General features: G+C 33.2%; 1 protein-coding gene across 5 annotated transcripts in view; it reads left to right on the top strand.

Moving 5' to 3' along the window:
* The window catches only part of LRP1B (LDL receptor related protein 1B), a 1,899,381-nt gene that overhangs the window by 1,123,557 nt on the left and 752,574 nt on the right, over window positions 1-23,250 (top strand). For all 5 annotated transcript variants that reach the window (XM_079135584.1, XM_079135585.1, XM_079135582.1 and 2 more), the window contains exons 16-17: window positions 13,525-13,665; window positions 17,645-17,770. In XM_079135584.1, coding sequence (XP_078991710.1) covers window positions 13,525-13,665; window positions 17,645-17,770 — 267 coding nt within the window. The remainder of the gene's footprint in view (window positions 1-13,524; window positions 13,666-17,644; window positions 17,771-23,250) is intronic.

The following is a 23,250-nucleotide window of genomic DNA, read 5'->3' as shown; positions in this document are numbered from 1 at the left end:
CAGAGAATATCATGCTAAGTGAAATAAGCCAATCCCCAAAAACACAAAGGCCAAATGTTTTCCCTGATAAGTGGAGAATGATATATAATGGGATGGGACTGGGGAGGGAGAGAAGAATGGGGGAACTTTAGATTATGTAGAAGGAAATGAGAGGGAGGGGTATAAAAAATGGTGCAATGAGACAGACATCATTACCCTATGTACATGCATGATTCCACGAATGGTGTGAATCTACATCATGAACAACCATAGAAACAAAATGATGTACCCATTTGTGTATGATGAATTAAAATGCAGTCTGTAAAAAATTAAAAGATAAATAAAAAAAAATATTTAAAAAAAAGTTCTCCAGAGAATCAGAACTAGTAGGATAGGATAGATGGATGTACACACACACACACACACACACACACAGAGTTTGAAGGTTTTTACTGTGAGAAATCAGCTCACATAATTATGGTGGCTGTTACATTTTAGGTTCTTCAGTCAACAAGCTGGAGATTTGGATATGGTGGTATAGGTCCAGTATAGATTGAGCTGATGTTCCAGTTCAATTCTATAGGCACAGAAGAACCTAAGGGCCCTGGGGTATTTAGTCCTCAAATTATTTCATTTTGCAGAGTCAACTCTTAATTATCTTGTACTTTTTCAGTTTTGAAAAATCACTATAGTATAATTTATTTTGTTCTTTATTTTACTTAATATAAGCATAAGCATCTTTACTGACTATTCTTTGTGAACATGATTTTTAATGACTACATTTTAAGCTATTAATTTTCTTTCTATATTTGATGTTTTGTATTCCTTATGATACATTATGATAGGTATTTATCTATTTTTTATTGTTTATATTCCTTCTATATTTTACCTTATGGTTCATGATCCATTTGTGTAAAATCTTCCTTAGGTATTTGTAATATTATTATAAGTTTAAATTCTATTGCTGTTATTTGAATTCCAACTATTTGAAATGAAGACTTTATTTTTCTTTCTGCCCCTTTATTTCTCTTCCTTGATATCACTATATAATTATAATATATTTTTAATATTATAATTATAATTCAGGATTATAATTTAGGATTTCTGATCAATTATATTGTTTTGAATCAGTTTCTTTATATTTTGACATTGGACAATTAATTAATTTTATAATATTGTACAATATTTTTAGAACTAAAATAGAGTTTCATTAAATATATTTTTAAATCCTCTGATGTTTAGTACACTGTAGTTTGTTAGTTTTCACTAATTTGTAGTATAGATGAAATCTATCTTGAAATATTTTTTAGGAAATGTGTATAAAATATATATTGTCCAATTTTTATGTATTTCAAATCTGTCTTTACCTTTTTGTGTGAATAGAAATTTTTTTGAGTATGGATCCTGAGCTAAACAAATATTCCCTTCAAAATTCTAGAAATTTGTTTTTAATTTTATTCTGGAATTGCATCCTTCCAAATACAAATATGAATTTTATCTCTCTTACCGGGTTTTTTTTTTTTCTTTTTTCTTTCTTTCTTTTCTTTTATTTTTCCCATTCTCTCTCTTCCTTCTTTCCTTCCCTCATTCCTTCCACCCTTCCTTCCTTCTTTCTTTCCTTCCTTCTTTTTCCTGCTGTGAATTGAACCCAGGACCATGTGCAAAAAAGTCTTAAACTGGTCTACTTCCCCAGACCTTTTTACAGTTTACTTTGAGACAGGGTCTCAATAAATAGCCCAAGGTAGCATCAAACTTGAGATCCTTCTGCCTCCCCCTCTCAAGTAGCTAAGATTACAGATGTGTGCCAGTGTACATGGCATAGGTTTTTTCCTTTCATGAAGGAACATTAAAAATTACCTAGAATGTGATTTCTGTAAGAGAGAATTCTCAGAGATATATTTTCCTTGAGTTGCCAGGTGATTGTTTCTCTTCCTTTGTTTTGTGGTAGAATTTTTGATTCCTATTTTCTTGTAGTTTATTTATTATCAGAAGAAAAGGACCTCTTGAGACTATTTGTTTACCAAAAGACAGGGCTTAAACATGTCTTTAGATTACTTAAAGTCTAGCAAGGTGTCTGCTTGACTGACATTGTTTTAATCCTTGAGAGGAAAGGTTCAGTTAAAATGTACATTTCATAGTTTTTTTTTTTTTTTTCTAATTTTCTATAGGATTCATTTAAAATTGCTTTTCTGGAATAATATGGGACTTTCTGCTAACCCAAAGGATAACTTTGACATTCTAATGGGTAGAATATACACACACACACACACACACACACACACACACACAAACACACACAAACACACACACAGAGTTAGCCTTTATGAGCCTGTTTTTATCCTACTTTTACTCCAGCCCTAGACTGGAGTAAAATGGGAGATATATCTGAAAGCACCTCCTTTTTCAGTGGTTCAGGGCTTGCACTCCATTATGTAGTACAAAAATCTATCTTCCTGCCTGAAATTGGAGAGGCTTACTCAATATCAAATGACATGTTTAAGGGAATCCTGAATGAATTTTTAAACCTAGTCTTAATGACCTTGAAAAAAAGATTGGCTTATAATAATGTCAGTGGAATGATCAAGAGAATGAGCTCAGAGATCTTGTGTCTTATTTTTGGTTTTGGTCATTGTAGGAAGTGGAGGGGAGTCTGTATTCGTCAGGTACTAGCATCTAGATAGCATGTTAAGCTTGAAAATTTCTGGGTAGCTTCTCAGTTGCAATTATGTGGTTCATAGGCCTTTTAATTATTTTTCTTCTTTCCTTTATTCTTATGCTGCATTAGAAATTTATGAGTTACTTTAGAGCAGGCACAGATAGTTATTGAAATAGAAATGATATTGATAGATTAATAATATTACCAAAAAATGGAGGAAAAAGCATAAACTGAGAGCAAAATCATTGGAAATATAAAAATTAGCTGGTATAAGCAACTGAGATAAACAGAAAAAAAATAAGCTGTGTAGTGGAAGAGTACCTGCCTTGTATGTGCAGGGCCCTGGGTTCATTTAAATACCAGGACACACACACACACACACACACACACACACACACACACAATTGGGGTAAGCAGAAGTCAAAACCAAAAGTACTACCATTATAGAAAATACAGGAAGTAAAACTCTGCCAGGATAACTTTTTATTTCAATAAATTTAACTATATATATAAATTTCCTATTTCCATGTACATTTTTGTGGCTCAAAAACAGTGAATCAACTCCTTTGGTTAACAGTCCAAAGGAGTTAAAATCAGCATACTACCGTGACATAAGCACATCAGTGTTTATAGCAGCACAATTCACAATAGCTAAGCTATGGAACCAAATGAGGAGTCCTTCAACAGATGAATGAATAAAGAAATTGTGGTATATATACACAATGGAATATTACTCAGTCATAATGATGAATGACTTTATAACATTTGCCAGTAAGTGGATGGGTCTGGAGACTATTGTGCTATTTGAAATAAGACAATCCCCAAAAAACAAAGGTAGAATGTTCTAAGTGATATTTGGATGCTAACCCACAAGAAGATGGGGGAGGGGAGAATAGAAGTTCAGTGGATTAGATAAAGGGGAAGGAAGGGAAGGGAATGGGGTTAGGAATAGGAATGAATTTGACATCACTTTCCTCTGTATGTGTATGAATACACCACAGTAAATCTCGACATTGTGTATATTCACAGGACTATGATCCTAATTAGAATAATATATTCCATGTTTGTACAAATATATAAAAATAGGTTCTACATTTATGTATATCTAAAAAGAAGAACCAAAAAGGTTTCAGGAAAAAGAGTCAGTCACTTGTCCATTGTAATTTCAAAACTTGCTTTCTTGCCTCCACCGAGTAGACTATTGAAAGACTTACTGAGAATTACACTGACTTCTAACTCAACCTGTGGTCATTGATGTCAGCCTATGAAACAGTGAGTGGAGGAGTACTTGGCATCCACTCCTGCTGATGTAGTAGTCACATATAAACTACTCAAAAACTACATTTGGGTATCATCAAGACAATGGCAAGTGCTTCTCCTCACATCCTCATCATTAGCTTTAAATTGAAAGTGTGTTTTAATTATTCACTTATGTTCTTTCCTCACTATTTCATCCATAGTTAAAGTTGTCCATTTGGCCAAGTTTGTCCTTCATTCGTGTTTTAACAAGTTTCCCACGTACTTAAACAGCATGGTAGGAGAAGATACAGGAGATATTTGCTCAAGTGTTGTACTCTATTAGAAATGGCCCTATGGCTTTCCCCAAATCCATAGATGATTTTTCACTATTGTTTTCCTGCCCCTGTCTTTCTTTTGTCTTACTGGCCTTTCATCCAACACTCTGCCTTATGTAGTTTTTCTCCTACCATAACTGCCAAACCAAATAAAAACAAAACAAGTTCAATATTTTCTTGGAAGTCAGAGATACAAATATCTTTAAAGGAACTCTAGCTGAGAACACACTCCAGGAACACTTGGAATGATCCATACTGACAAGCTTAACTATGGGGGGGAAAGCAACAGAAAGATACATTTTTATTTCTACATAACTCAGGCTATCACTGGATATCTTCCTATAAATAAAAATTAGGTGACTTTGGCTCATAAGAAAATATTGTACACAATGTTGGTTATAAAACTGATGTTAGGACATTTGTTTACTATTGTTGTACATGTGTGATTATACACTTGGTAATAAGTAGAGGAAATTTTTCTGAGATTGTTGGTCTTTTTCTATTATCTATAATTTATGGATGAGGTAACCTCAATGACACAGAAGGAAAAATAGAGAATTTTATGTATATTGTTCATGTTAAACAATTTTAAACCAACAAAAACAAGTGAGTTATTATTTCAGAATTAATTGTTACTTTTAACTATTAAAAATTCTACTATTGCTTTTACTATGGCATGCAACTTGATTCAGTTCCTTTGAAATGCACTGGGAAAAATCATCAACTACAGAATAGTAACTCATTTCTGGCAAAGAAACGATGTGTCTTTATATAAATTATTTCAGTTCCTATGTATTTAGTGGTAAACATTTTCAAGGCTATGCTAGTCTTAGTTTGCATATGAAGAAATTAAAATGCTGGAGGTCTATAAATAGAGTTCATAGTTTCAGAGTAGAAGGCAAAACCAATATTAGTTAGTGCTACTAACTTCTTTTAGTGCCCATTTTTCTGGGCTTCTAATTTAGTGCAGGCTAGACTATAGTCCTGTGACTGAGTCAACTGGATGAACCGTAATCTGAATCTAACCAGCAAATCAAGAGAGGTGTTATAGCCACTGAGACATGGTCTTCCTGGTTTCAGTCAGATTTATTGAATCAACATCAAATGAGCAAAAATCCATTGGCAGATGGTCTGGCCAGACTAAACACCAAGGATTTCTTCTTAATGAACTTGCAGCACAAAGCTATGCCAAAAAAGGCATGCACCCAACAGGAAAATATTGGCATGCTACATGATTGATTAAGGATGAACTCTAATGCCACTCTTGGAAGGAACCAAGATTGAGAGTAGATTGGACATTTTGTCCTTGAGAATATTGTCTGTCAGGGTCAAATCCTCTCACAGTTAGAATCACTGTCTTGTGTAGCATAGTACTCAGAACTTAAAACCTGTGAGAAGTGTATATAAAGCTAGTTGACCAATTATCAAGTCAACAGAAAGCATGATCATTTTTTATAGTAATGAAATAATAATTATTAAATGCTTTTTCAGTTGCCTAAAAGAAAAGATAGTACTTTCCAGTATGCTTCACTTCCAAAAGAACAACTTGAACATTGCAAAATATTGGTTATCTAGGGGATAGTATTGCACAATTATGTGTCACTGGTTCTCTGTGACCTTTATCACCTTCTTGAACACAAGATATATTCTCTGTCAGACACAGTGCTCCATGATGGTGAGCCATTTATCTGTTCAGCTGTGACAAGCCTTATGTTCTTGGACTTATGCAATCTAATGTGTAGTAAAAAGTTTAAGGCAGTAAAAAGTTTAGAAGCCCTATGCAAATGAATATTTATGGCCTTCTGTGCATAGGAACTCACAGAAGATTATGTACCACTTAGGTTGGCTGTTCAGAAGACCACTCTATCTAATGAAAGGTCATCTTGATATGATCTAAAGAAGAAAATCCAAAAGCCATAGCAGTGTTTCACACTATCTTCCTTATATGAAAACATTCAACAAACCACAATGTCAAGTTTTCTTTTTAGTTTTTCTCTTCCAGTGTTCAAATATAGAGACAGCAAGTGCATGTGCAAAGTGAAATAAACAATATGTTGAATAAATAAGTATGTTTTAATGTGAGATATCTAGGATCAATAGGAAAAATTATTTTTTTTTTTGCACTGGGACAAATGCTGTTATGAGTGAATAATTATAAATTTTATACAGTTAATGACAAATCGTCAAGTGAGGAAGAGACAGGAATTAGTTTAGCATAGATCATCATACGAGGATTGGAAAGAGGAGAAGCCAAGTTACAAACACAGGCACTTGCTCACAGTACAGCTTAACAAAGCAAGGTTGGCAACATGTATTGAGTTCAATTGCTGAGCTGAGATCTCAATCTCTGATGATTAAAACCTAAATTGAAATAAAGCAATTTATCATTAGTGTTTCTTCCTTTACTTCATTATAACCTGGACATTAATTGCAGCAATCACTGTCAGTTTTTACCAAAGATGAATAAGCAATTCTACAATGCTTTTTTTCCCTTCATAGTGTCTTGGAGAATTAGACACAGGCCTTCTGATTTAATTGTTCTAACAGGAGGCTTCACAGGACGTATGAGAACTGGCAGTTTTATGCCAGGCAAGTCATGATTCATGTTATTTTGTTTCTGACCTTGGTTAAATTAAAGGATAATTTATTACTTTGTCAGTTTGTTATTGGTGAGATCATGTTGTAATATTTTTACCAGAAGTGGTCCTGGCAGTAGAATTACAGGTTTTGTATCACTTTTCAAATTCATAGTTCAATGCACACCACTGAAGCAAAGTTTGAAATTCCAGCATTTGTTAATATTCCGAAAAGTAACTATGGCTGTCCATAAACACCAAATTCTGCATATATCCAGTCATGTTAAGCATGGGAACTACATGTTAAATGTGGAGCTTTAACTGTGTATTCACCTCTGAGCACCCTGGGGTCAGCTTTCTCTCTTTACTCCCTATCTATATACCTAACTTTTTTTTACTGAAACTAAATTGACATCAATTTTGTTCTTGAGTGATGAGAGGAGAGAATCAGCTGCTGAGTCAGCTGAAGTGATCTTGTTTTCCTAAAGGAATTACACAGTCCCAAAGACAAAAATCACTTACTATAATCATGGCAATCTGTATTAATTTCAGTAATTCAGGCAACAATAATTTTAATTGTATCCCTCTGTCCTGTTCTATTTGAGGCATTGTTCTGTTATGTATATATGACATTGTCCTTCCCACATTCAAGTGTTTCCTTAAATGGTGACATCAGATTTGTGAGATCCTTCATAGAGATTTTGTAAATTATACAAAGAATATTAATATAAATTTTAGAGGAGCTATTTTGTCCTTCATGTGATGCTAACTATACTTAACTTCATTGCCTCACTGATACTTTCAAAAGTTGGTGGATTTTGTGGCCTTGAGATTGGGTCCTACCATCTTGCCATCCAGTTCTATGCTATAAGGGCAATGCTGGAGGAAAAATATATGTATTGAACTTCTAAGCAACACTTTGTCCAGATTATCACATACCACCTTGTTTCTGTAGGAACGGACATTGTTAGCTGAAAAGTACCCTGTCTTCTATCAGCACGAATGATGAACAAACCCAGTAGTCAGCATTGATAACAAGGTTTCTCTATGACATAACTACCAATTACACTTGGGAGGGTTAGACTACAGCTAGAATCAGATGCCTTAAGCCCTAGGAGACCCTAGATGTCAAAACATAATATCCAAAACAAAACAAAACCTTATTATTATGTCAAGAATGGTAATGATATTCAATTTCATCTTGCCTGCAAGATGAATCTTGCAGACTACAGGAGATCCATGGATTCTGACAGGAGACACACAATTCTGAGATCAGACACAGACTATTTTATCACTCATGACAGAGTGAGAAGTACCACTTTTATGTTTATAATGCTTCTCCTGAACCTCTATCCTCAAGTCATATGGTGACAATGCACAAGCAACTCAAGTAAATTCTGCAAATACAGTGAGTTTGCATACCAACTGAAGAAGCTCTAGCTTAGAAACCCCAGATCTTATAAGACATGTGCCAAGAATTCTGCCCAACAATTATAGTGGAGTAAGATATTATCCATACTTTCTTGATTTAAAAAAAAAATTCTGCCCTCTGCCCAGTCTATTACCTCTATTTTCCAAGGCTATTAGCTATAGAGCAGGGATGTGGCTTATTAGTAGAGTGTTTGCCTGGCATGTGGGAGACCCTGAATTCAATCCCCAGTGCCACAAAACAGAAAAAGAAAAACTTTAATCCAAGGGTTATACTATACGAATATCCTTAAAAAAATAAACTGCTGAGTAAAAACATATATAAGATGTGAAGAAATGCCTCTATCCAAAATAGGCTTTAGAAGAATTATAGACAAAATTTTAAAAAATTAAAAAGGGAAAGATACATTTATGTGTGTGTTTCATTACATCTGTTATTGCATTAACAAGAAATTGCTGTTTTTGCCAATGATATTGATACATTTTAATAATAGATACAGATCAGTATTTGAAGCAGTAATATAAAAAGATGAAATTGTCTCAGGAGGTTTTTTTTATTTTAATTTTTTTATTTAAACAGGTTGCATTTTGCTTTGTTGTACACAAATTGGGTACGACTTTTTGTTTCTATAGTTGTGCACAATGCAGATTCATACCATTCATGTAATCATACATGTACATAGGGTAATAATGTCTGTCTCATTTCACCATTTTTCATACCCCTGTTCCCTTCCCCCTCTCAGGAGGTGTTTAAGTAATTAAACATAGCCTATTATGAAAAGTGAAAATTAAATTTTAGACAGTTTTTTGATAATTTCCCTCTTTTTAACACAAATATCTCAAAATTGATTATGCATGTTTAAAATGATGTCTAAAATGAGTTTGAAAATTCTGCCTTTTTACATTTTGTTTGTAATAATCTAAGTATCACTTCAAAAACATTTGAACTCTAATTAGACTTAAATTATATTAAATTGGTTGTTTTAAGACAAAAAATTTCCAGTACCATTTGTTTTAGGTAGTTTTCTCTACTGGAATTCATACTCCCCTCTAACAAAAATTTAATTATTTAGAAGTAACAATAATTTCACTCTTGCATATGGATATCCTTGATGACTTTTTAAAACTCTGTTAGGATATTTGATAAAATGGGAAGGTCAAGCTTTTTTAGTTGGTGCAATTGTTATCAGAACATTTCCATTTGGGTTTTGCAATCCTAACACAATGAAACAACAAATTCCCCTTACTATTTCTTTGAAATAAAACTGTAGGGTACAGAAAATATTTTCTTAAATTTTTATTGGTTTATTACAGTTCTACATAATGTTGGGATTTGTTGTTACATATTTGTACACGTATACAATATAGCAATAGCATTTGGCCCGCATCATTCCTCTGTATCTCCCCTTTTGAGACTAGAAAATATGAAAATTGAATGTAGGTGGGAGAGAAAGTGGATAGCATCTGAATTAGGTTTCTTCTTTAAACCTGGAATTTTTTAATTGAAAGACTATTCACTATTAAGATTAATGATTGTAAAATAGAAATTCATCCATTATTAATTGCCCAATTTTAAGCTGGGCATCTATGAAATCAGAAGAAGAAAGAAAGGTTTCTCTAAGATCTTAATATATAGCAGATGTGAAACTCAAAATAAAGAACATTTGCATGTTATCAACAATCAATTCTAGAGATTTACAAAACTACCCTAAGATTCCATCTTACCCCAATTAGAATGGTAATTATCAAAAATACTAGCAACAATAGGTGTTGGGGAGGATGTGGGGGAAAAGGTACACTCATATATTGCTGGTGGGGCTGCAAATTAGTGCAGTGTGGAAAGCAGTGTGGAGATTTCTTAGAAAACTTGGTATGGGACCACCATTTGACCCAGCTATCCCATTCCTTGGCCTATACCCAAGGACTTAAAATCAGCATACTACAGAGATACAGCCACAACAATGTTCATAGCCGCTCAATTCACAATAGCCATATTGTGGAACCAACCTAGATGCCCTTCAATTGATGAATGGATAAAGAAACTGTGGTATATATATATATATACAATGGAATATTACTCAGCCATAAAAAATAATAAAATTATGGCATTTGCAGGCAAATAGATGAAATTGGAGAATATCATTCTGAGATAAGCCAATCTCAAAAAAGCAAAGGACGAATGATCTTGCTGATAAGCGGATGATGACACATAATGGGGGGTGGGAGGGGGGCAAGAACGGAGGAAGGAAGGACTGTACAGAAGGATAAAAGAGGTGGGAGGAGTGGGGGGGAAGGAAAAAAATAACAGAATGAATCAAAAACTATTACCCTAGGTAAATGTATGATTACACAAATGGTATGCCTCTACTTCATGTACAAACAGAGAAACAAGATGTATCCCATTTGTTTACAATAAAATTGAATTAAAAAAATTCTAGAGATTTAGAGAAAAAAGTTTGGAAGTATCCTGGAGTATACTTCCACTGTGGGGATTCCTGGTCTCACACCCAGTTGCTGCTATTAATAGTCAGCTTAGATTTGAATAGAAGACCAAATGACCTTCTTTTTGCTTTTATGTTTTTGAAATTTCCTATGTGCAATATTTCTCTCCCTCACTCCCCCTTCCTCACCTCCCCATGCACACATAGAAATTGCTTACTTTCAAGTTATACTAGAGAAATGACAACATAAAGAAATTGCTGCATCAGTGTTTTGTTATGAGAATGAATTAGAAGAAAATATTATTGTCATTTCATGCATCCAGTGTTGGCTTAGCTGAAGGTACAGAAGAAACACAAGAAACACAGGGTCACCTTTGTTCTATTTTGTTCACTATAGTGATTCTTTTTTGCCTTTAATCAGAGTTTGATTAGGTTACAGTAGCTTTTCCTTGCTATCCCTACAAATCCACTTGCCTTGTGCCCTGCTATGCCATCTGTATAGCAGTTCACTGTAGACATGGCTCAAAAGTCACATTCCTTCTTCCACTCCTGCCTGCAGAGGACACACAGAAGTTCAGGGAATGTTATGCAAAGGTTTCCGGAAATGCCACGTATGTTTGCCTTGCCATTACTTCTTATTGAGGTGTGCATAAGATTTACGACATTCCATCAGCCTAAACCAGTTATCAAAAATAAAATTTAAAGCCATTTGAACAGGGATGGAAAGATTGACTTCTGTTTCTCCTAACAATAAACCTGTTAGATAGAATTCAAAACCTTTTACAGACCATGAAACCTAAAATAATTCTCATTAACCATTGCCACTCATTCCCTTCTCTTTTCAGACTATCTAAACAACTCAATGAGTACAGTAGAATAATAACACTTTGTTTTGTGGATAAATCTCAATTAAATAAATTTCTAGCAGTTGATTAGAGAAAATGAAATATATGAAGGAAAAACACTGCATGTATTTAGAGATAATTTTCATTAACCTAATACTTCCTTGAACCTTTAACTGATCCTGTTTTTCTACTACTTTCAGCCCAGCAAAGAAAATACATCATAGGTTATATCAAGGTTCCTGCTATTGCTTTGCTTTTTTGACTTTAATTCTCAGTGTACTCATCTATATGATGAAGGTTGTAACATTCTTGATCCTACCTAAGGTTATCATAATGATGAATTGAAAGATGAATGAAAATCCTTTCAAAGTCAAAACTACAAACCCAATGAAATTGGAGTTTTTCCACTTCTGCTAGCAGGTGGGGTCCGCACAAGCTGCAGGCCTCTGCAAGAACCACGTTGCAAATCTTAACAGCAGACTGTGCCCTCTAGTGTTGCAGCAGATTCCAGCAACTCACCACACCAATTTCTTCTTTCTGGGTTCTTGCCTTGCGAAATCAAAGATGAGGATAAGTGAGTTTAAAATTACGATTAATTCAAGTGTCAATAGACACAGAACTTGTGTCAGGGCAGTGCCCAAGATGGGGTTGCCACTTGAGCGTGCTGTCTAGTGGTTTATATAGCACTTGAGTCAACCTATTGATCCAAATATATGTTAATCAGGGTTTGGAAAAATATTAACACTATTGGTCCAAATTTATGCTAACCAAGGTTTGAAAAAAGTACCAACACTATTTGTTAGCCCAGAAATCCAGTTCAGGTCTGCCTCACTTCCCTTCCGTTTTCCCACTGCTAGTTGAGGTCATGAGATCATGGCTGCTGGCAGGATTCTGAGCTGTGGCACTATACAGCATGGGCTTCTGCAGTGGGCATCTCCAGCCTGAGTTGGGCTGCCGGAGGGTGACAGGTCAGCACGCCCTAGCTCCTTGCTCCTCAGCCTGTGCATGCATGATGGGCTTTGGGAAGCCCTTACTGTGGTTGTAGCCCATGTGGGAGACCCCTGGGGCAGCCTCTCTGTGACTCCACCGCTGCTTCTCTGTGAGGATTTAGTAGACTGGCTACTTAAGTCAGAAGCCATGTCACCAACACGAAGTGGTATTGTATTGTGGTGGTGGCTATTTAGTGATGGTTATTTTTAAATAAATCTCCAAGATTCTTGGTAGAATAATTATTGTCATGTAATCTTAAAATTTCTCATTTCCAGAGATGACTGCTAGGTGTACAATGTTATTTTTGGTGTTTTCTAAGGCTGTATTTTGTTGTTATAACAAAATTGCCTTTTTTATCTTTTTTGTGTATTAGATCATATTAAGCTTTATTTAACATTAAAAAAACTGTGATTTTCATTGGGATACCTTATATCTTAGTGGTGTATTTTAAATTGGGGGATATCATTTTTTATCTTATAGATCTATGGTTGTACAACATGATGCTCTGATATGCATAGCGAATTGGTTGTTATAGCCAAACAAATTAACATGCCTATCATTTCTTAGTTATATTTTGTTGGTGGTAATAGCATGTAAAATATGACTTCCATAGATTTCCAGTACATGTTATGATATTATAACTATATCCTTCATATTGTATGTTAGACTTGCAAACATATTCATCTACATATCTGCAATTTTGTGCCCTTTGAGGTATGACTCCCCATTACCTCTCCAACCTACACTATAAATTAACTTAGAAATTGTGTCTTTGTGTGCACATGAAAACATGCATGTAATGAAACATTATTCAGTCTTGAAAATGGAGATACAAACTATCATTTATGACAACTTTGGTGAATCTGTAGGACATTATAAAAAGTGAAATAAATCAGAAAAAGGTAAATACTGTATGACTTCATTTACATGTAGATATAAGTGAAACAAAAATACACAAAATTCAGATTTTAGTGGACTGAATCTAGTTAATATTATTCATATGTCTTAAATGTTTCTTTTTTCTTTCAACTCTAGTTAATCCTGGAGAAGCATTACCTCACATATGCAAAGCTGGAGAATTTCGCTGCCAAAACAGACACTGTATCCAAGCTCGGTGGAAATGCGATGGTGATGATGACTGCTTAGATGGAAGCGATGAGGACTCAGTCAATTGCTGTATGTTCTCCATCAAATCATCTTAAAGCTGCATTGAAACTGAGTCTTGAGTGTGTAGATTGTCAAAGCATTTTGTGAAAATCTGAAAACATGTTTGATGCAAATTGAACTCAGTTTTATTTCTCAGCCATCCTTTTGCATAAACGTTAGACTAGAGATTGCCTTTTTTGCATACTTTGAAAGCACTGTTTTCCTCATCTTTCCCCAGCCTTCATATTGTCATTTTAGTTGCTCCTAAAATCTTCTCCCTTCATATTGTATGGTTTTGGTGTTACCACACTACCCTCTAGGGTTGCTATAGGAGACCCCTTTGGATCTTTGAATTTAAAATATGGAAAGTCAATTTAAACACCATTAAGACTGAATAAATGGTACAGAAGGTCATGATCCACTCCATTGTTCCTTGGCACAGAAACTTGAAGAAGATCCAAGGTACTACACATGAATTTGGAACGTTATCACCTAGCTTCACTGGTTCAGGACATGGTAGAAAACACATATGGGGCACTCAAATATAAATAAAAGGTTTTTTCCTCCCACCCTTTGATCCTTTGGCTTCTATTTAGCTATTTATCATTTGTTAGAAATAGTTTCATATTTCTGGTAGAGATAAGTAAGTTTCTCATAGATGTGGAAAAATAACGTTTTAAAAGTACACGAAGTAACATTTTGAAAGTATATTTGATTAGTTTGAATGGTTTTGAGATAAACTATTTTACACAGGGAGAGACATGTTGGGCAAATGCTATATTTGATCTTTTGATTTAACCTTAGTAGATTGTTTTAAAACAGACAGTTTTCAGGTTAAAGTGTCTGAACTAAGAGTTAATTGACAGTATTACATCTTCTTATTTTTTAAGTAAAAAATTTAAAAATAAAAGCTTAAGCTGGATGCAGTGGTGTATACCTGTTGTTACAGCTCCTTGGGATGTTAAAGCAAGCAAATTATAAGTCAGATAACAGCCTGGGCAAATTAGTGAGACCCTGTCTCAAAGTAAAATTTTAAAAAGTGCTGGAAATGTAATTTATTGTGTGAGGCCCTGTTTTCAGTATCCAACACTGAAAAAAAAAATACAATAAAAAAAGTTTTAAAGACCCTTGATAAGAAAGTACAAAATTGGTCTGGGCATCTACATCATGCATCTGTTTGTGCTTTGAGACAAAATTCTGAGAATAAGGCTGTCTAAAAATATTTTCCAATTTTATTATATAAATGCAGCACTAATTTCTCTTGAACTCAAAGCATGGACCATGACTTCAACATATAAAAGTCTTATTTTCAACTCCACTAATGTACTTTTTATAAAGTAGTAGCCTATAAATAAAGTCTTAAACACTAAATTGAAACAATTGTCAAACATTTTGGAGTGAGAAAAACATTTCATCTGAAGATAAAGAATATTTATTCCCTAACTTCTTTTTACACAAATGATGCATTATTAATGAATAACTTAATTGCCTCAATTCTTCTGTCTCATAATGTTTATTCATGGTTTTAATGCATACTTACTACATATATCTGCTTCCTCTCTATTCACATAAATTCAATGCCTGAGAAGAGTACAAAATTTCATCATAATGTTCATGTATTATTTCATTAAGCCCATATTTCCATCTACGTTCTGTAATTTCTTTTGTATTTGGAAAGCTCATCTCTTCTATGTGTACAAGGGCATTGAATTTATAGTGTTAACTATAATGTTAAAATTCTTGTCAGTATATATATATTTTGATTATTGTTATCATTTTCTATTCCATTACCCAAGCCAAGGGCTTTTCCTGGCATCCTCCATTTCACTTATAATCAGTACTTACTTCTATTAATAAATCTTATCTCTTCTATCACCTAAATAGTTATTTTTTTACCTTTATATCTTCTCAATATTCATTGGCTAAGTTAGGTTTTCATCTTAGATTAACACAGCAAGTGTTGTTTTATTCCTACCACTCTCCCTCCCTTAATTAAAACCCACTTTCCACAATGCTTCCAGGATATTATTTATGAAATGATTTTATAACTGTTATTTCAATAACATAACCAAGAGGACAAATTCTGAAATCCACTGACTCCTACATGCTTCCTATTATCTCTTGTATATACATGTTTATCCTTTAGTCTCTTATGCGTCTGCTTACCCTTTTGATTCTTATCAAATTCAAGTATAAGCAGATCTCTAAAAATATCCTTCTATTTTTTTTTTTTCCTTTATGACACTATAGTGACTTGTCCTGATCTAAGGAATCCGGCATTGTTTATAATTACCTTCCTAGGGAAATTTTTTCTAACCATCAAAAACTCTCAGTATATCCAAGTTGGAGTTCAACATTCATTTCCTGTACATAGATTTATTATAGTAGTTAAAAAACCATGTTGTAAGTATATGCTTGCTTAATTGGTGCATCTAATAATAGATTAATATCTTCCTGAGGAGACACATTACATTTTAGCAGAGTAGGATCCACACCATAGCTCCTGGCACCTGGAAGAATGAATGACTAACTGAATAAGGCAATGAATGGCTAATGATCTCTGGATATCTTACAGTAGGATGTCTTATCTGACCAGTTCAGTCATGCTGAACAATATTCTGTTCCTGGGGTTTCATGGTTGGTATTCCCATACTGCATACGTCATTTCAGAGGATTAGTTTAGATTTTTAAATACTCATGATATCCAACATTGAATTCTGTTATCATTTTTCTCTATCCTTCAATGTCTCAACTCCAAACTACAAACCTATGTCTGAATTCCTGTTTACTTTGTTAACGAAAATTGCACTGAGGTGCATATGCATCATTTTGATATTTTAAAATATTGACCCTCTGAAATATTGGATGACTTACTTTTCATGGGTAGCTCTTTCTTCTAAAGTCCTTATAGTAGGTAGTAAATTGTTAATTATGTTCAAATTCCAGAGAATTTAACTATTTTTCTCCCTTATTTATTTATTTATTTATTCTTACTTTACATGAATGCAACCTTTCTAAAAGGTGTTGAAACAACTTTATCATGAATACTACTTTAAAGGAAAAAATCTTGTCTAGGAACTGAGTAGAAATGCACACATTTATTATGCAACAGCATGAAAAAATGATAATTTTTGAATCCTAAATGAAATTATTGTACAAATTCATTTTATCATACAGAGGTAATTTCTTTTAAAATTATTTTAAAAGAAAGTTGAAATTGCAAAACAAATATTGAAGAGCATACCTCTAGAATTCTGGAAAAATACTGATAGAAGGTTAACAGTAAGATGGCCCCCTTGTTGTGTTTAGATATTGTTGATTTAATCCTTAGCTGTGCACAGCTTCCCATGTGAGGATTGGTCTCATTCTCAATGTTTTCCGTGGTTACATGCTTGTTTGTATTAGAAGATAAAACTTACGATAATCCTTTTTTGTTATTAAAGTTATATAAAATCACATTTTTATCATCAGCTCTAGGTCATAAGTTATATATATTTTCATTTCTTTATTTTTCTTTTCAGTCCCAAGAAATATTAGATAAAGCAGAATAATATTTGGCTTATTTAGTAATATAAGAAATATTTGAGTGGATGTGTGGATTAAGAAAACACTATTTTAACTATATATAGCAAAATTATTTTGAGACATAATTATTATGTTTAATATTAAAACATGAGGGTTATTTTAAATGTTTTTGGTAAATATTTTGGAAGTGAGTCACCAGTTCTAATGAGAGATAGGAAACAGGCTTAATGATATAGTTTGTCATAATGGAGACTTGGGAAAGGAATATACTTCCTTTTATTTGAGAATTAGTCACATGATGTTTTCTACAAAAGTGTTATATTTTAACAATGCATAGATTATTGTTATTTTCTGTAAAATTTGAGACGAGAATTTATTCTATTGTTTAATAATATTATGATTACTATAGCATTATGTAACAATTCAAAATATTCATAACTTCATCCAATTTTATGTAATTAAACTTCCTTCCCCTTTCTCCCAGTCAATCATAGCTGTCCTGATGATCAATTTAAATGTCAGAATAATCGCTGTATCCCCAAGAGATGGCTTTGTGATGGAGCTAATGATTGTGGGAGCAATGAAGATGAATCCAATCAAACTTGTGCAGGTAAATGTTTGCTTGAATATGTACAGAAATCACTTCCAAAGTTGGTCACCATAAAAATTCAGGTCAGAGCTCTAAACTAATCCTGACATTCCTAGGGCTGAACATCTGATTATGGCAGAAGTAAGTGAATTCAGAGTCTGATGTCCCAAAGGCTCAAATACAGATTATCTTTTATTTAATACTTGGGCATTACTCTGCTTTCCAAAATAATTTGGCACTTCTTCCATCCATATGGGTTGACTGTCCATACACTTCTTGTATAAGACTTGTCCCTACTAAATTGTTCTTGGCAGTAGAAGGTGAGGTTTGTTAGCATGCTGTGATACAGGCCATCTCACAAGGAAGATTTTTTTTTTTCTACCTTGGAAAAAATTATAAGTTTTATTTTGTCTACTATGGAATACCTTTGTGAATAACTTTCTGTTCATGGCACATTATTTATGTGAGGTAGCATTTTTTTTTCTTCATGAAATCCCAAGACCACTAAGCCTATTTATATTTCCATATAATCTATTCCATTGTAATAAATCTTTGAATCCCTAGCCAGGTTCTTGTTGAATGGAAATATACAGCTGGTGGTACAGGTTACAACAGAGTGCCAGAAAGGTCATTATTAGTCAGATAAGAGTTGAAAAATGATACTGACTAGCAGCAGCTGCTTGCTGCTATTTAAATGATGAAGTAAAACTAGTGTGCTGAATGACACAGTGATATGATTAGTAAAAACTGATTTAAATGAGAAAAACATGGTACATAGCAACATCAAAACATGGACCTCTCCTGAACTCTTTTCGCTTTTTGTCAAAACAGGTCTTACTAAATAAAAATTAGTATAAAATCCTGGTAAAAATTAATAGAGCAGAAAACAGAGTAAAGACTCAGACATCAATATTGATTCCTGCTCTTGTCATTGCCACTGGTTTTCTCTTGGAAAAACTTGTACCTCACTGCTCTTCACTTTCCTCATGCATTTCAGTCTGCTCTGCTAGAGTATGAATTAACTAGAAATTGTTTCTGAAGAGATTTTCATCACCTATAAAACAACAATGGCAAGAGCAAAATAATCACCATTACATAATTCTAACTTACATGTGTATTCAGCCTTTTGCATAATGACATATTTACAAAGAATCTATGGGCCAGGTAGTTTCTTGTTCCTTCATATAAATCTCTATTTGACATTTTGGAGTAAATGAATTTCTTAATAAAATTTTTCATGTGTGTCTTATAAGATTGTTCTACAAAAAGACTTTGTTTAAAGAAAAGGAACTCTAGGGATCATTAGGTCCTAGGTGCCTACTTTCAAGATCATTTTATAGGTGAACATAGGAGAGAGAACTTGCCTAAATATTTATCCTTGGTAAGAGTTTAGGGGAAATTCAATCTGTGTTCTGTCTGCTAGACCATTGTTATGCATACAAAACTACATTATCCTGCAGATTAGCTATAATTTTAGATATAGTCAGTTTGACTTTGCTGAGGTTGCTCTTGCAATATAAATATAGTATATAATGAAACATCTTTCTAAGTCAGTGCAATTACTAATATTTTAAGGTTAAGGTTCAATTTAAACATTGATTCATTATATCCTAAACAGACAGGTCTGCTTTTATCATAAAATTGAAGGCACCAGTGGCTCAATTTATAATATCATGTCTTTTATTTGTATTAGATTTAAAATTTTTGCTTTTTTCTACATGGTTTTTAAAGGACTATTTGTATTTAGTTAGCTATTTATAGTGGTAAAGCAGGAAATGCTTATGTATATGAACAAATGAAATGATCAGTCTTAATTAGTAAGATATCTCAGACAATCAAGTCCTGTGGTTCACTAAGAAACAGAACACAACTTGCTCAAGTGCCTCTTCTGGGGATATCACTGGACGTCTGCACTCAGTACTAGATCTTCTTTTCATTATGTTTATGAAACCTCTTGTGATCACTGGATACCTGATGAACTTGAGTAAAAAGAACAGAGAAAAAATAAATATGCCTTTTATCATTGAAAATTATGAAGTCAGTGGTTATGTTACAATGTATTTTCCAGGTCATTTTACCAAAATAAATAGTTGACAAAACTTACCATACTAGAAAAAAATGGTTAATCGATATGCATATTTTCCATCATTTCTATCTTTTCCTAAATCAAAATGTATACCTGGGTATGTGTCCAAGATAGAAAAAAATTAAAGTGGGGGATCATATCACACTTGAATGCACTGTCCTATGTTCATTAACATCCCAGACATTTTATATCTAAAAAAAATACTTTCCCAGAAGATGCCAATTTTCTATTTTCTTTCTCATCAATCTAATGATGCTACTGTATTTGTCAAGGTACTCATGATAAAATAAGGAAAAATACATAATTCATTAAGAAATTAAGAGTAAAGTTTAGGAGAAAGACATGCCAATGGGCCCTTCTAATGTAGTAGTCAAAGTGCTAATTGGAACCACATTTTAGCACATAGGAAGAGTAAGAAATGAATCACTGGCTATCTGAAAAGACTGGCTATCTGGAGTCAGGGTCCACACTGAACCTATAAATGTAAGTGAACTGGGGATGTGGCTCAGAGGCAGTTTTGTTTACCTAGCATGTGAGGCCCTCTGTTTTATCCACAGTACTGTAAATAAATAAATGAACAAATAAAAAACACATAAGAGAAATTACTAAGTAATAGTCAAAGCCATTTAATTAGGATAAATAGATAATTTGATAAAACTAAATATTGACAATATTGTTAAGAAAATGAACTGGGAGTATAAATCAATTTTGCACATCAGAATGTAATTTGGCTAAATACAATAATGTGAAGACTTTTGTATTTTCAATTCTATTTTCATTTCTAGGCTTATACTCTAATTAATACCTATTCACAAGGAGACAGAAGTAAAATATGCATTGTTCTAGTGCTAATAATAATAAAACTTGAAACAACTCAAATATCTATAAATAGAAGAATGGATAGATGTATGTATTATATTTTCATGACAGATTGCTACCAAAATGAGCTAGTGTCATATATCAACAGGAATGAATTTCAAACATAGTTGAATAATATAAAAAATAATATTTATGTGAAGTATAAAACTAAAAGACAATCATATATAATGTTATAATACATTTTTTCTTAAATAAAACTAAAATATGTAGCAAATACAGGGAAAATATATTTTCTATAGATATATGATAGTGAGCAGGTATTAATGATGATATTTTCTTTAAGTCTCTTGGTGAAAGAAGTATTTCACTGGGTAAAAAAAAACCAATTGACCAGCATATATTGCTAAGGGTAGAATGGAATGAATAATGGGAGAGGGGGTTGAAGAATGTACCCAGAAAAGGAAAGAGCACAAACATAGGGGACCAGAGAAAACAGACTGAGTCAAGGTCTGTGTAGCTACTGTCTTCTACCACAGAGTTCTGGTTATGTTATACATATTGCTTCTCACATCCTCCCAAAAATTTGACTAAATTCAAACAAGAAAGATATAATTACATTAAAATAAACCAGTGTGTTAAAAATCAGACATTTTTGCAAGATAAAACAGAGTACATTTTGACATAATTTGATATACTTTTGCTTGAATAGGATGTTTTGATTAAAATGCAACAAAGATAAAGTTTATAAATAGTGTATTTTGCTCTGTGTCCTCCCCCTGTATTTTTGTTGTGCACTGTGGGAACCTTTTCTGCTACATGACCACAGGAGAAGCATGATTAGTGATGGTTAAAAATATTCACATTGTGACAGTGAATCTCTGATTCTACTGCTAGATAAACAATTCTCTTGTAGGAGGTGTAAATTTTCTCTTCCTCAGAGCAGCACTTGCTATAAAATTAGAGTCCTCCAGGGCTACTCTTCTAATCTCACATCCAAACTAATTAGATCTAATGGAGATGAAAACTGAAAAACTGAAAGTTGTGTATCCTTCCTACAAATCCATTAACTGAAAAGTGATAATTCAGTCAATCTGGTTATATTATATAGACAAGTATTTGGAGATTTGTGGAATGAACATTCCTCTCATCTGAAGTCAATTAAGTTCCGAGATAGACAAAACAAATAAATTTCTCCATGATTAAAACAGATAGTGAAGTTATATACTTTTTGGGCACAATATTTCCCCATAATAATACAGAGAATCTCTGGAATTATAGATCATAACAGTTCCTCCAGCTTCAGAGTTGTAATGAGGTGATACACAAATTTCCACACCATCACAATGACAAGTCATACACTATATAATGTAAGTTCTTGAATTTCTTTGCATTTTTGTCTCTAATCACCATAGCTCTCCAAATAAAAGGAAACAGTGAGAAAGCTTTGCTAGGGCCAAACTGAAATTATTAGGAGAGAATTCACTGATATAAGAATATCAAATAAAAGAATATTAGATTAGGTAAATTAAATTTTAATTGCAATAACCTCTAATAAAACTTCTCTCAAATCTGAAAAGGTAAAAAGTATTCACTATAACCAGAGAAACAATACAGAGCTTTGTAAGAATAAAATTATTAATTTCCCCCCTTTCTATTTCTACCCCTTCCTCAAAGTAAATTCAGTCAATACTTTGTGTGTATTCTCTACATCTTTCTCTAAGTTTGCACAAGTTCATATATTTTCCCAGGTAGACATAATTACATAGAAATTACCTAAGGACATTATTATTCTTATTCCAAACATTAGACTAATGTAGTAGAAATTCTGTTGAATTAGCTAAATAATCCAACAGAAATTTTTACTTCTACCCCAAATTTTAATTGTGGAAATTCTGTTGTATGTATGTTTGCTAGAAAACTTAAAACTTGTTGATTTAGAATAAATGATCAATTTGTAAAAATGGGAAGAAATCAGACATTGCATAAAATATTTTAGACTTGATAACCTTATCCACATAAAGCAAAATGTTATAATAATCTTTTAATATTTTCAATTATACACACTATAATTACAACAGTATATCCAATCCAATGTATCAAATCAACCAATAAATTTTTAATTTGTTTTTCTTGAGTGGTCTTTAAAATACTCACTAATAATGGATAAATATCTTTATATTGCATATACACTTTTCTCTGTATAGGTCTCTTAATGTCTTATTTCTTCTGACCTCTGAAATTCTGATTTATGGATGTTCAGTTTATGACTTCAGTTTGAGCTACTCCCTGTGCCAAGCATTAGTACTCAAGTTCACAAGGTGTTTTGAGGTAGCAGAAACACATCATTTTGATTCTGCAAGCCCAGAAACAAGAGGAAGTATATACCCTACGCCAGATCTTTCTCTATGATTGCAGAAACCCAGATTCCCGTGTTCCTCATCAATCCAAACTTCACTTAATCAAAATACTCACCGTTTTCAGTATCTTCTTCCAAACATATCCCATTTTTTCTCTAGTCTAATGAAAGGAAAGTGTGAATGGGTTACGGACACTCATGAAGACAGATTAGTTGTTCAGAGGATGAAAGGAAAGTAAA

Source organism: Sciurus vulgaris, assembly GCF_902686455.1.
Source record: "Sciurus vulgaris genome assembly, chromosome: 3".
Classification (NCBI taxonomy): Eukaryota; Metazoa; Chordata; class Mammalia; order Rodentia; family Sciuridae; genus Sciurus; species Sciurus vulgaris.
Note: the sequence above shows the minus strand (reverse complement) of the source record. Positions and strands in the feature narration are given on the sequence as shown.